Raw genomic sequence first — 13143 nt, 5'->3', positions numbered from 1 at the left:
TACTTAGATCTTTTCTTTTACACTGTTTTTATTTTTCGACACCATATTCTTTTATGAATCATATTTGAGTGACAACATTGGGAAATTTTATTTCTTGCGATATTTATTTTGTGTTAACCCTGGGGAAGTAGACATTTCTTTTTTTTTTTTTTTTTGAAATTTGTTTGCTTCTTTGCATGAATGTATAGCTAATAATGGCCATTAGTTATCTTTTTTATTTTTGATAACGAGATGATTATAAAAGCATGAATTGTTAGCTATATTATTTCCATTTTGAAAAAAAAACTTTTTTTTTTGTAAAGCTATTTGGTTTATTTCATTGTAAGTTAACAGAAAAAAATATTTCATAAGAATGAAACTTTGTTGTGAACATAAAATGGTGCTGTGAACAGAGTCAAATGCATTTTGTCTTTAATAGTCAGAACTAGAAAATATTTTGTTTTTTTAATTGAGAAAAAAATGTAATCTGGAAATTTTAGTGGTTACAATACAGATAGTTTGCTGGAATAAATAATTTTTTTAGGAAACATTTTATATTAACATTATGCTTTGAACCTGCATTGTTAAGTTTTTGTGTATAATAATGCTAATTTCTCTCCTGCAAATTTTGTTATAACAGGACAGCATACTTTATAAATATATAGTATACTCTCGATATCTCAAAGTTAAAGGGAAGCTAAAAAAATTTTGAAATAACCAGTTCAGAGCTAAATAGGTTTAAAAAAGTACAAAAATATTTTCTAAAATAGTACTAAAAAATGTAGAATCGTAAAACATAAGAATAACTACGAATAATTATGTATGTTATCATAGTTGACAATAAGTCTAAATACAGCACTGATAATTTAAAAAAAAAAAAAAAACAATTATGCTTTAAATAGAAAAGATTTGCTTTAATATAAACTTGCATTGTAATTTTTCCAAAAAAAAATTTCATTTTGCATTTCAAAAATTATTTGACATAACAAGGTTTTGAGAAGAAACTCTTTGACATTGGAACTCAAATTAACATTAGGTGGATATGTAATGCAGGACGAAAAATATTTTTGGATATAATAAGGTTTATGAGATATAGAAGTTCGAGATAGCGAGGGTATACTGTACCAGGATCTGTGAAGATTTCTGGACTCTTAAGTCTCCGATAGAAGGGTTTCCTTATTTAGTCCCCTTTGGAAAGTAACAGGTGTGGAGTTATTTGGAAGTAATGTAAACTTAATTATGGTATATTTTTGAATGGTTTTATTTATTTTTTTTACAGTTTTTTTATTAATTTGAAAAATTGCATAATAGAGTATGTGATAATATTTCAACTAAATAATTAAGCATTTTATTAGTAATTAAGAAAATACAAACACTTATAACAATATCTACTGGTGATCTTCATTCAAACATCAAATATCTAGGTTCAGGCAAATAAAATTGCAGGATTTTCTCGTCTATGTAAAGAATGTAACTACTTTTTTATAACAGTACAAATGATTAAAATGTTATAGTTACACTGAAGTTTCACAAATATTGGTAGAAGTTATTGATGCAAATAAATTTCTATGTTTTTTCCTAGAACTTCGATTTTCGCATATTTCATGAATATTTGGCAGAGATGAAAAAAAATTTGGATTTATTCTTGAAACAAGTTTTGGAGGAACACAGTTTTGCTTTCTTTTGCTCTTCATTTCCTCTGATATTCGTTGCATTTCAGTTGCTTTAAAATGATTATTACAATCTTCATTTTGGAGTGCTGTGTCATTTTGTACAGCTTGATAACTGTGTAGTCTTTTAGAAATTAAGGTAAACGGTCTGCAATTTTGAATTTTCCCAGCATTGAGTATATTTTTCAAATAAGTTTTCATACTTTTTTTAAACTTCTTATTCATCCAAAAGTAAATAAATGGGTTAAAACATACACTACTCATTGCAATCATGTGACAAATTACATATATACTTGAGTTGTGTTTCTCAATAAATGGTTTTGAGAAATCACGGTAGATATGATATATATTTATTGGTAGCCAACATAATGCAAATGTTATTAAAACAGATACCAACAGCTTAATGGTCTTCAGTTTAGCTGCCTTATGATAGATTATTTGGTCACGTGTTACAAAGCCAACTATGTTTCTTTTCATGATAATTTTGCAAATTTGAATATATGCAATAGCACTTAAAGCAAGAGGTATTATATAGGACAGAAAAAACGATAGTAAAGTAAATATTTTTCGATTTTGATGTTTAGGCTCGGGATAAAATATATTGCAGCGAATTAACTTTTGACATGAATATGTTATCTGAATTTGGGCCATAAAAACATACGGAAGTGATATCATTGCTGCTAAAATCCAAATAAAAGCTAGTTCTCTGATTGTTGTTTTCAATGTTGGCTTAGCTTTTAATGGGTGTGCTATCAAATAGTATCTGTGTAAAGCAATGCAAGCCATTGTGAAAGATGATGTTGTAACTGATAAATTTTGGACAAACCTCATACTTTTGCACATGACTAAACCTAAAGGCCAGTTAAGTAATACAAGGCTAATAAATTGCATTGGTACATTGATGACAGTCAATAAAATATCAGAGATAGAGATATTTCCTATAAATATATTCGTTGCAGATCTGCGTTTTGTAAAAAAAACAATCTTACATAAAATGGAATTACCAAATAAAGATATGCACACAATTAACATGACAAAAAATGTCACTAAAACATTTCGAATTTCATGTCCTTCAATATATGAACAATGCGGCTCAGTCCAATTTGTAAATTTAGTCATACGTGAAACATTGGAAGAGCATAAATAAGCATTTTCTGGAAACAGTTTACAGTTTTCTGAAAGATATAATCTACTCTTTAGGTTTTTTGATGATTCATTTTTAAAAAAATGATCAATTATTTTAAAAGCTGCTCCCTTGTGAGCCATCTTTTAATTACATGAATTAGGAAATTTTTTAGTTTGCTGACTGTTGTTCTTTAAAATTTCATTTTCACTTCAGTGGAATCCTAAAAAAAGAGAAGATATGGTTTCAAAACATTATATTAGATGCGAATATGTCTAGTATGTTTTTAACTATTAATTGATACCCTAGATGAATTATTTCGTCATGTTTGGAATAAAAAGGCCTAAAATTTTTTAAAACTTGTTTAATATCTTAATTTTGCTGAACTTCTTTATAATCTTTAACTCGTTCATCCCTTTAGCTCTTTGTTTGTGAATGTTGTCTTGTTTTTGATGAAGTAGTTTTGCTTTACCGCACTTTTAATAATTTTGTTTTATTTGAATTCAATTAATTTAAATTTTTGAAATGAATTTAGCAATTAGAAAATAGTTATGGATATCTAAATACTTTATTAGATATGACATTACAAACTAAGGCACCATTAGCAAAAGTCCCGCAGTGGACTGATCGTTAAGACACGGTTCCCAGCACATCACTGGCTGCGGTCAGTGTGCGGGTGGGTGACCACTTGGATCAGTCTGTTTAGGGACCGAGGGTGTGCTGTATTGGCCCTCGTTAAACTGTTCTACCATAAAGTGTTCGACTTCGCGTGCAGGTCGTCGGGCTACCTAAGCGGGGGTGCCATCCCCTCTGCAGGGGATCAAATTGTGATGGCATGTCTTCGGGTCATCCTCAGGGATGTTTCCCAGACCGTCGCCAATAGCCCATTTTGCAGCTCCAGTGCGACGTAAAATGAACAACTACTACTACCATTAGCAAAATGGAAAAAGCTAAGTGAAAGGACAATGAAAAAGTGATATTTGAAAACATTCCAATATTAAAAAAGTTTTTATGTTTAAGCACAAACAAGAAACTAAGTGATTTTTCATTTTGTTTCAAATACAGTAGTATTAAATGAGAAAAAATGCTTTTTAGAAGTTTTATACCCTTTGAATTTTCTATACATTCTGAAGCTGATTTACATAAAATCATTCCACTTAGCATGTTCTTTCTCGAAGCTCATCAAATGAGATAAAATCTTCATTAGATTAAACGTAGCTTTAAATAATTTCAGAAACCATATGAGACCACAATATCTCTCTGTAAAAGTTTTTTATCTGGTAAATGTATTTTGTACTTCTGGGATGTTTTGTAATGATTACAATCAATATGTTTCCTCCCGTAGTGAACCCATCGTAAAGACACGGTTCCCAGTATAACACAGAAGTCAAGCATCACTCACTGGGAACAGCAAGTGGTTGGGTGACCACTTTCATCAGCCTGTGTAGTGTCAGTCCTCGTTAAAATTTTCTACCGTTAATTGCGCGATTTCATGCTCAGGTTGTCGGGCTACCATAGCGGGGAGTCATCCCCTCTGCAAAAGATCAAAATTGTGATGGCATGTCTTCGGATCATTCTCAAAGGGGTTTCCCAGACCCTCGCCAATAGTTCATTTTGCACTTCTAGTGCGTCATAAATAAATTACTTATCTATCAACATGTCTTTCTAGAATCTTTCTAAAGATGAAATCAAAGAACTGTTTTAAGGGAATAAAAACTGACTGAAAGTGTCCAAATTCTAACTAATTTCTACTGCTGCAAATCTTTATTAGTGAATACAAAACTATCAATTAAAACAATTGTAAATAGTTCTGTGTAATACTAGTACAGGTATAATGATAGAATTACAATTCTGACCTTTCCCACTATTATACAGGAAGAGCAAGAATAGTTTAACCCCCTCTTTTATTTCCTAAGACCAAGAATTATTAATCGCTGAAATGGATCATAAGATTATAGTGCACAAAAATTAAGGTATATCCAAATCTAAGATCAACACTTAAGGGCTCAGTCACCATTAATAATTAATAGATGAGGTCTTCCGAAATCTAATGTTGAGAATTTTTGAAGATAGAGAGCAATGTAGCAAATTAATCGCAAAAAGCAGTAGTCGACTTTCATATTGACTGGAAACGAGACTGATGCATCAGTGATGACGGTTAGGAGTTTAATAACCCGCCCCATCCAATTTTGGGTATGTGGGGAGATACAGACTTATTGCTGCGACAGCAATAAGCTGCCCTCAGGAGAGGAGAGACAGGTTCATACTAGTGCACGCACCGGTGAAGCCCCCCCCCCCCGTGGCATTTATTATACAAAATCAGAAAAATTTAAAAATGTCAACAGCTTTCAAGTAATTATACGTAACAGAACTTATTAACATAAATTGAAAAACATAAGAATCACTCTTATCAGTTTTACTAGTAAACAAACTGATAAGAGTAACAGGTCTTTTTTAATAGTGCAGCTGATAATAGAATTAAGAGTATATATTAGTAAAATATAGAAGTTGTGCAGCTGCACAATTAAAAACGTAGATAAATTTTAACATTTATAAAAAGTTAAAACAAAGCAGGACAAGCCAATTTAAAGATTCTCCGCCGACAGCTGGAGTATCTAGAGAAAATTGCAACAAAATCACAGACATGACAAGCTAAAAGTTGAGAGTATAAAATGAGGATAAATAAAATATGAAAAGTTCAAAGGAGGGTGTAAGACCCTAAAAAATCTAAGCTGAAATTTTAAGATAAAAAGATTGATCTAAAAGTCAATGAGCGATAAAACATTGAACAGAAGACTAAAAAAAAAAAAAAAAAGTTAAAAAAAATACAGCGGTAATATAAAAAGAGCAATTATTGAAGTCCATCATTTAAAAGGATGTAAAATTCTAAGTTAAAGGCATGCTAAGAGAAAAAACTGCTTTAAAAAGAAGTTGTAATAAAAGAACAGGCAAAAGGCCATCAGTGTATAAAATTTAAAGAGATAAAGTTTAAAAATAAAAGAGACAGTTAAAAATAGACTGATAAAAAAAATGTGAGTAGAAAATTAAATTATTAAAAGGAATAGAATGATAGTAAAACATTCAGTTTAAATACCAATCCAGTAAAAATTTTCAGAAGGTAAAATACAAGAAGGCAATGGATGGATCAAGTAAAGAAGATGAAGAGTCGGTCATTTCATTCTGGAGCCAGCAGGTCCTCCAGTGTTATTTTAACAATAGCTTTAATAATGTTCCTGCTGGCAATACTCGAAAAAAAAAATTTATGTGTAGTTTAAGAATCAAAATTATTTCCACGGAGGGCTTGGAAATTTGAGCACTCATATATTACGTGTTCGCCGACCGGCCTGTCTAGGGGTTAAGGAACTGCCCTTGCATCAGAAAGGTTCTGGGTTCGAATCCCGGGCAGGGCATGGATGTTCTCTCCTTCTCTGTACCATCTGTCTTTACTGTGGGAGCAACGTTGGCCCACCTAATAAAAGAAATTACGTGTTCTATTGTTTGTATGTTTTTACAGTAAGCACATTTATCAACTATTTTGAAAAAAAAAATTTTTTTTTTGCTTAATCCAAACACTCCGTCGCCAGTAAGATATTGATTGAAATTTGCCTGCAGGTGGGTAATGGAGGGGTCTGATTAATTTTGTACGTCTGCCGGCTCTTGTTCTAAATAAATTGCCATTAGAAATAATTTGAAGTATTATTTCAAAATTTTCTTTTTACATCAACATGTTGTCATTATTTTCCCGTGGTGTAAATTTTTTCGAATTTAAAAACTCAAGGAATATCTTTATTTTGATATAAAATCTTCACCTACACTGTAAAAAATCTAGGTAAATGCTTAACCAATACTTGGTGCAAAGTTTCTAATTGCACCGTAAATTGGATAAATGAAAAACGATTTTATTTAGGTTGCTCCATAAATTGGTAAATATGATCAAGAAATGCGTTTATGGCGCAATCGATTGCACCAAACTTTCGTACTATGACAGGCGCGAGCTTTAAACCGATACCTTATTTTGTAGCTGTTGACTAATGGCGAATTTTGTTGTCAAAGTTTGCTATCATCTCACACAAGTTGTCTTTGAAATCGTCTATTTCTTTTGCAAGTAAGTAAACTTTTCTCATTTATTTGCAATAATTACAGTTTATTTCTTTCGTGTCATCTTTAAAAATTTTGTTGTGTATTCTGAAAGAGATAGTTTCAAATTTCTTCTAGAAAACTATATTCGTTTTATGAATAATTAGATATTGTAAAGCATATATTAGCTCTTTTTCAATAAATAAGGAGATACATCCATTTTATGCGCACAGAAAGTGCAATACCAGTGACAAATAAACAGTAAATACGACAATCTTAAGCAACATAGCTTTCCGCCAAATTTACTGCTGGTGAAAATGTTCTAGTTCCGTGTTTTGATTGCATTCTACCGAACAACAAAAATATATGTACTTTCTGTTAGGATTCAAACTTCTTATCAACTTCTATGCTTCTGTTTTGATTTTCAGGTTCTATATAGCTCATTTTCGTTTGTAATGTCACATAATTACAAGAATTTTTGTCTATACATTCTTAAATACCTTTGTTGTAAAATTTTCAAAGCGAATTATATTTCCATTCAAATTTCAAATTAGCACTTGAGATTTCCAGAAGGCAACCGTTGTCCCGGAAACTGGGTTTTTCTTTGGCGCACGAGGTAGGAAAAAAAGCAACAAAGAAACATATTGGCGTTAAGGAAAACAAAGCGCTAAATTTTTTTTTATTTACCAAGAATCTTATTGAAATTTGAACAAAATACCGACCAGAACAACATTAATGTAAACAAATTTGTTTTAGAGCATTTAGAAATAAGCTGATTTCTTATTATAATTTTCTTTAAAAATAAATTTTCTTATTAATATTTTTTTACTAAATAAATTAAAAATAAGTTTGAATTGAATGCACTCTCTTAGTAACAAAAACATACTATCTATCATATTTTTGAGTGAATATTTTGTATTTTTTTAATGAATGATGTGATATGTATAAAAAGTATAATATATTTAAATGTTAAGATTTTGCATAAAAATTACTATATTCTGTCTATGTATACAGACATCAAAGTGATTGTAATTGAATAAATTATGTTTGAATATCGATCTGCATCTGTATATTTATTGTTCATATTTCTAAGTTATATCATTATTTTTACATTTCTTAATTTACTTTTAATATTGCCAATGTATGTCGTATGTACAATGTAATACATACGCCAATGTAATTAATATTGGAATGTTTCCTTAATTAGAGATTGGGGGTTGACCAATCCAATATTTGCCTACTCTTTTATATAAATTTTTATTTGTGAAAGCATTATTTTCATTTTTAAATAATAAAATAATTTCAAAATACATAGTAATAAGAATTTGCTTCAGCCCAAAATTAAAATTCTCTTTAAAACCTTAGTGGTACTAACTCTATAGCATCGGTTGGTTCTTTAACGAATGAAATGTAAAAAAGAATTTTAATCTGACATATATCAACTTGAAGAAAGAAAAAAATTTTATATGAAAGAAAATATTTTTAAGGAGCCAAAAAGCAGAGAAAGTTAGCATCATTATTAAATATTATTTAAAAAAAAAGAAAAGATAATTTAGTCAAATTCATATAAATCAAATTATAACTTAATTATTTAAATCTATGAAAATTAATCTATTTTTAATTTAGATGTGTTATGTTATATATATATGTTACGTAACACACATCTAAAATAAAAATAGTTTTTTTTAAATTTTTATAGATTTAAATAATTAAATTATAATTTGATTTATATAAATATCATTTAAATTATCTGCTCTTTTTTTAATGAATATTTAATAATAATGCTAACTTTCTCTGCTTTTTGGCGCTTCAAAAATACTTAATAATGGTGCAACCTCACCCTGCTTTTTAGCACTTTAAAAATACCTAATAATGGTGCAACCTTCCTCGCTTTTAGTTCCCCTTCAAAAATATCAAATCATGGTGCAACTTTCCTCCATTTTTAGTTCTTTTCAAAGCACTGATTTTTAGTGCAACCTTTCGCTGCTTTTAAGTTCTTTCAAAATCCCATTTTTGGTGCAACCTTCTCGCGTTGTTTGGAGCTAGTGAAGGCACCAATACATAGTAAAACTGAACACCAATTTCTGTAGCCAGCAAATGAATACCAATGATTGGTGCAACATAGCTCGAAATTTTTTACAGTGTATGAATGCAGTTGTCACTGATCTAGTTTAAAAATTTGTTTGATATAATTTACTATATAAATATATTAACATTAATTTCTCATTGAATCGTTGTAATTAAAATTATTTCCAACTATTTAAAAATCAATGAAAAATGTTTTTTCTATGATTCTTCTAATTTTTGACCTTAGGCTATATTCAATTGGATGTTTTTTGGTGATCTAGGTCATTTTATAGACGTTCCGACTAGGGTTATCTATGAGATGTCTATATCAACCAATATGAGTCATCCGTAAATGAGTCTTGTTCAATCAACCATTGGATTTAGTGTTAGAATTCTGGACGCCTAAAGGTTGAAATGTGTTGTATTGGGAGCTCTAATGGCTTAGTAACTCATAATTGGAGATGTTATTGAGCGCTGTAATGTTTATATGCATCTAGCAGCACTGCATGGTTGCTGCAAGGTATCCCCCCCCCCCTCGTTTACTCGATTCACTGAACTTTGACTTTTTTCTGTGGGGAGTTATCAAAGCTATTATATATTCCAAACCGTATGAAATTTGCAATGGACCTCGCGGCAAGCCCCGTCTGAGCTGTGGTTGCAATTAAAGAAATCAATGTGTTTGGCATTCATAGCTTCTTATGGTGCAAATTTTGAATTTATGTTATAACATTTTAATTTGTTCTAATGTAGTACGATATTCGCACTAACGATACACAGGTTTTCAATTAATCATTCTTCTGTGTCCTTTCATATCTTTTAACAACTTTCCTCAGAAATTGCTGGATACGGGTTGTTATAAAGCTTTTAAACCTTGTCATGCATTTTACCTCCCCTAAAAGTTGGTCGCAACATTTTTGAGACACCCTGTATACTTTACTTTTCACTAATTAATTGCTTAAAGTTGTCGTAAAGTAAAAAAAAGAAATTTTTTTTTTGGGGGGGGGGGGAGAGGCATAAATATTTTTTTTTCGAAAATTGTTTATTACATTGTTCGTTTGATATAATTTATGTTACACACGCTCTTTTTCAATCAAAACATTATATAATTGGTAGAAAAAAGAAAATATATTAAAAATGACTTTAAATGAAAAAGTTATTATCTACATTTAACAAAAAGTTAGTAACTTAGATCGGCCATAGTTAAAAAGTTTGCTTGTTGTACACGATAGGTTATGGAACGTATTCATTCAAAAGACATATTTTAAAACAATGACAAGTGTCGTTCTTGGTATTTTTCCATTCTTTAAAACGAAATAAAATAAAGTGGTGACAAAATGTTTCGTTTTAAATCAGTTATTTATAAAGATAAAGGCGCATATTCAAGATCGAGGAATTAGTCATTCCTTGATAATGAAATAAATATTATTGATTTTTAAATGTTGTTCAATTAATTTCCAATCCTGTAAGTATATAATAGGAAATTATTTTTATATGAATTGAATTTCATTTCAGTTTTCAAACTCAGTTGTTTAATTAAAAATAGTGCACAGTCTATTACGATCCTTATTATCTCAAAAACGAAATGTATATTTGAGATGAAAATATATATTAAATGCAAATTAAAATGGACTTATAATAAGTGAAGTAGTCACACGCTTCTCAAATCTCACGCCATGGAATTTTTTTTTTTTTTTAATTTTTGTCATCTTTTATTTAGTAAATAAATTATTTCGTTTTTAATGCTTGCCAGAAAAGTTTAAGAAAGTCGAATCTATCATAGAATGCGTCGGTAATTTAATCGTAAAATTCTCAGGTATTTGAAGCCATTAAAATCTGAAAAATAAATAAATATAATAAAATTTTTATGCGTTTAATTATGTTTTCTGCAAATTTTTATAATTTATAAGCATTTGGCAGCTTTCTCCAAGTCTAGTGTCAAAATTTAAAAGTTGCTTGCTAATCTAATAAAATATTACGGAACACATTGTATTAAAAAATTTAGGAGCAGAAAATGTATGTTATATTTAAATTAAAATAGTAATAAAAAAAGGACCTTTCATTTCAGATGGAATTTATTGTAACAATTTATTAAAAGTTGTAAGAATGTTAAAGAATGCTAGTACATCAATTTTTTCCTAGTAATTTATTCTTAATAGATTTAAGGAATAAATTCCATATTCAAAGCATGCTTAAAATTCCTCGTATAATTTGGATTCCATGAAAGAAGAAGAATTATTACTATACTTAAAAAACTTTTGACAGAAAGAAGTTCCTGTGAAAATTAATCCGCCGTGTTGACATGAAATCATTCAAACTTAAAAAAATATATATAAATAAATAAATATTGTTCCTCAAAATAGACTAAATAACAAATAACTACTATTATAAAGTAGTAATACTACTTGAAACTTTATTGAAATAATTGCGTTTGAATTGCAAGAGTTTTTTTCTCTCTTCTCTTCTTGAACTCACGCTTACCTTTATTGTTGCCCATTTTTATTTAAACAAAGCCCTTCATTGGTATTTGTTTCGCATTTCTTGAAGTTATGAGCTGATGGCCACAGAAATTATAGATAAGAATATACATCGAATGCTTAAAATTATTGAATTTAGTGAGAAGTATACTTCCTACGGTCTCATAAAGGGATAAACTATATGTAAGCAATCTAAAATTTTTGATTATTTAATAAGTAATAGCTTTTTTGGGAGGTTAAAAAAAGTAAAAACAATGACAAAATTCGAAGGTTTCTGAAAATAATTAGGGTAGGATGGTATGTTGATATGTTTCCCTATAGCTACGCGCATGCTAATTCATTTGATTACGAGTTGATAACAAAAACAGTTGATGAAAAATAAGTCAGTATTCTCATCAATATTTGTTATTTTTTTACTATCTTCATTGGATATTTTCGTATGATGACTTCTTTTATATAGTTTTAAAATTTCTCTTCTATTTTAATATATGTTAATTTAACTCAACGTTTAAGAAACTACTAAAATCGAGAGTGTGAATATCAAGGATGTGTGTCGGTTTTCATAAGTTAAAACTTAGTTGATTTCGTAATCAGAAACGCCAATAACTTTTAGGAAGTTGATTCATTGAATGATTAATAACGGTGGTTAAAGACTTCGCCTATTTTTTTTTAATGGAAAACTAACGAGAGATATTTTCCTTTTCGACAGGGCGTGAAAATTCAATTGTTCTCACAATCTCGCTTGCTTGCTTATCAATATAGATACAAAAATAATAAAAAATATAAAAATACATATTAAAATCTTTGTTCAAAAATGCGCCGTATTCTCGCATAGTCGAAAGTTTTCACCTTTTCGCGTTATGACAAATTGTTTACTACAAGATGTGCGTTATCTGACTAATAAGTACCGTCATTCGGAGTTAACAAGGCACTTTTTGCCAGTACAAAGGCATTTACTTCAGAGATTCATTAATTGTTGTAAAACTTGGGTCTCTGGAGTTACACTTTATGTTTACTTGTGTGAAAGTTTTGTGAAACTTACAATGTAATAACAGAAAAATAAAATCTCGGCGGCACAAGTTATCCCCTAATATGCAGTAACTAAGTTAGCAGTAAGTATTCAAGATTTTACTTACGTTAGTTGATGATGGAGTGACAAAAGGTTAAAATAGTCATACTCACACTTAAAACATTCATGAGCCAAAATATAATAGAGAAAGTACTTTTTTTTCACATTTGTTGGGCTTCGGGTTTTTAAATTGCACTAAAATTGGAAAGACGTTTTATTTAGTGATTGAAAAGCATTTAATAAAACCAAATGGACAAGTATAACGTCTTCTGTTGATTATTTCAGGCTATATAGTTATGACAATAATTGCAATATTCATATCCATAGTTATATAGAAAAAGTTTGGAGGCCTTTGTTACCTAGTACAAAAAAAAAAGCAATTAAAATCATAGAGAAGAAATAGATATATAGTCAATATAGTAAACTAACTATTAAAGTAATGTTTGAAATTAAATTTACTTAAAAATATCGAAAGTTTTGCTTTAAAATTCAAGTTAGGTGATTAAAATTATGAAACATATAAGATTATGATTGATAATGTATGTATTACCTTTACATATATTCTCAATGCGTGTAAAGGTTTTACCTTTAAAAATTTTATGTTATGGATGGGTGATCTAATGTAAACAATAACAAGCGTCCTTAAACCGGAAGAAATTTAGAAAATTTCCGGTGTATCCAATT

At 29.5% G+C, this 13143-nt stretch overlaps 1 protein-coding gene across 18 annotated transcripts in view; it reads right to left on the bottom strand.

The window, feature by feature from the left end:
- Window positions 1–1216: 1216 nt before the first annotated feature.
- Window positions 1217–13143, bottom strand: part of LOC107453214 (G-protein coupled receptor 83) — a 53930-nt gene continuing 42003 nt past the window's right edge. For 5 of the 18 annotated variants that reach the window (XM_071187449.1, XM_071187451.1, XM_071187453.1 and 2 more), the window contains 3 exons: window positions 12573–12818; window positions 10664–10749; window positions 1217–2995 (listed from right to left, as the gene is read on the bottom strand). In XM_071187449.1, the coding sequence (XP_071043550.1) occupies window positions 1494–2915 (1422 nt within the window). In that variant the 5' untranslated portion in view covers window positions 2916–2995; window positions 10664–10749; window positions 12573–12818 and the 3' untranslated portion in view covers window positions 1217–1493. The other 13 variants (XM_071187454.1, XM_071187456.1, XM_071187457.1 and 10 more) reach the window with 7 other exon arrangements.

Source organism: Parasteatoda tepidariorum, chromosome X1, assembly GCF_043381705.1.
Source record: "Parasteatoda tepidariorum isolate YZ-2023 chromosome X1, CAS_Ptep_4.0, whole genome shotgun sequence".
Lineage (NCBI taxonomy): Eukaryota > Metazoa > Arthropoda > Arachnida > Araneae > Theridiidae > Parasteatoda > Parasteatoda tepidariorum.
This window is presented reverse-complemented; position numbering and strand designations above follow the sequence as displayed.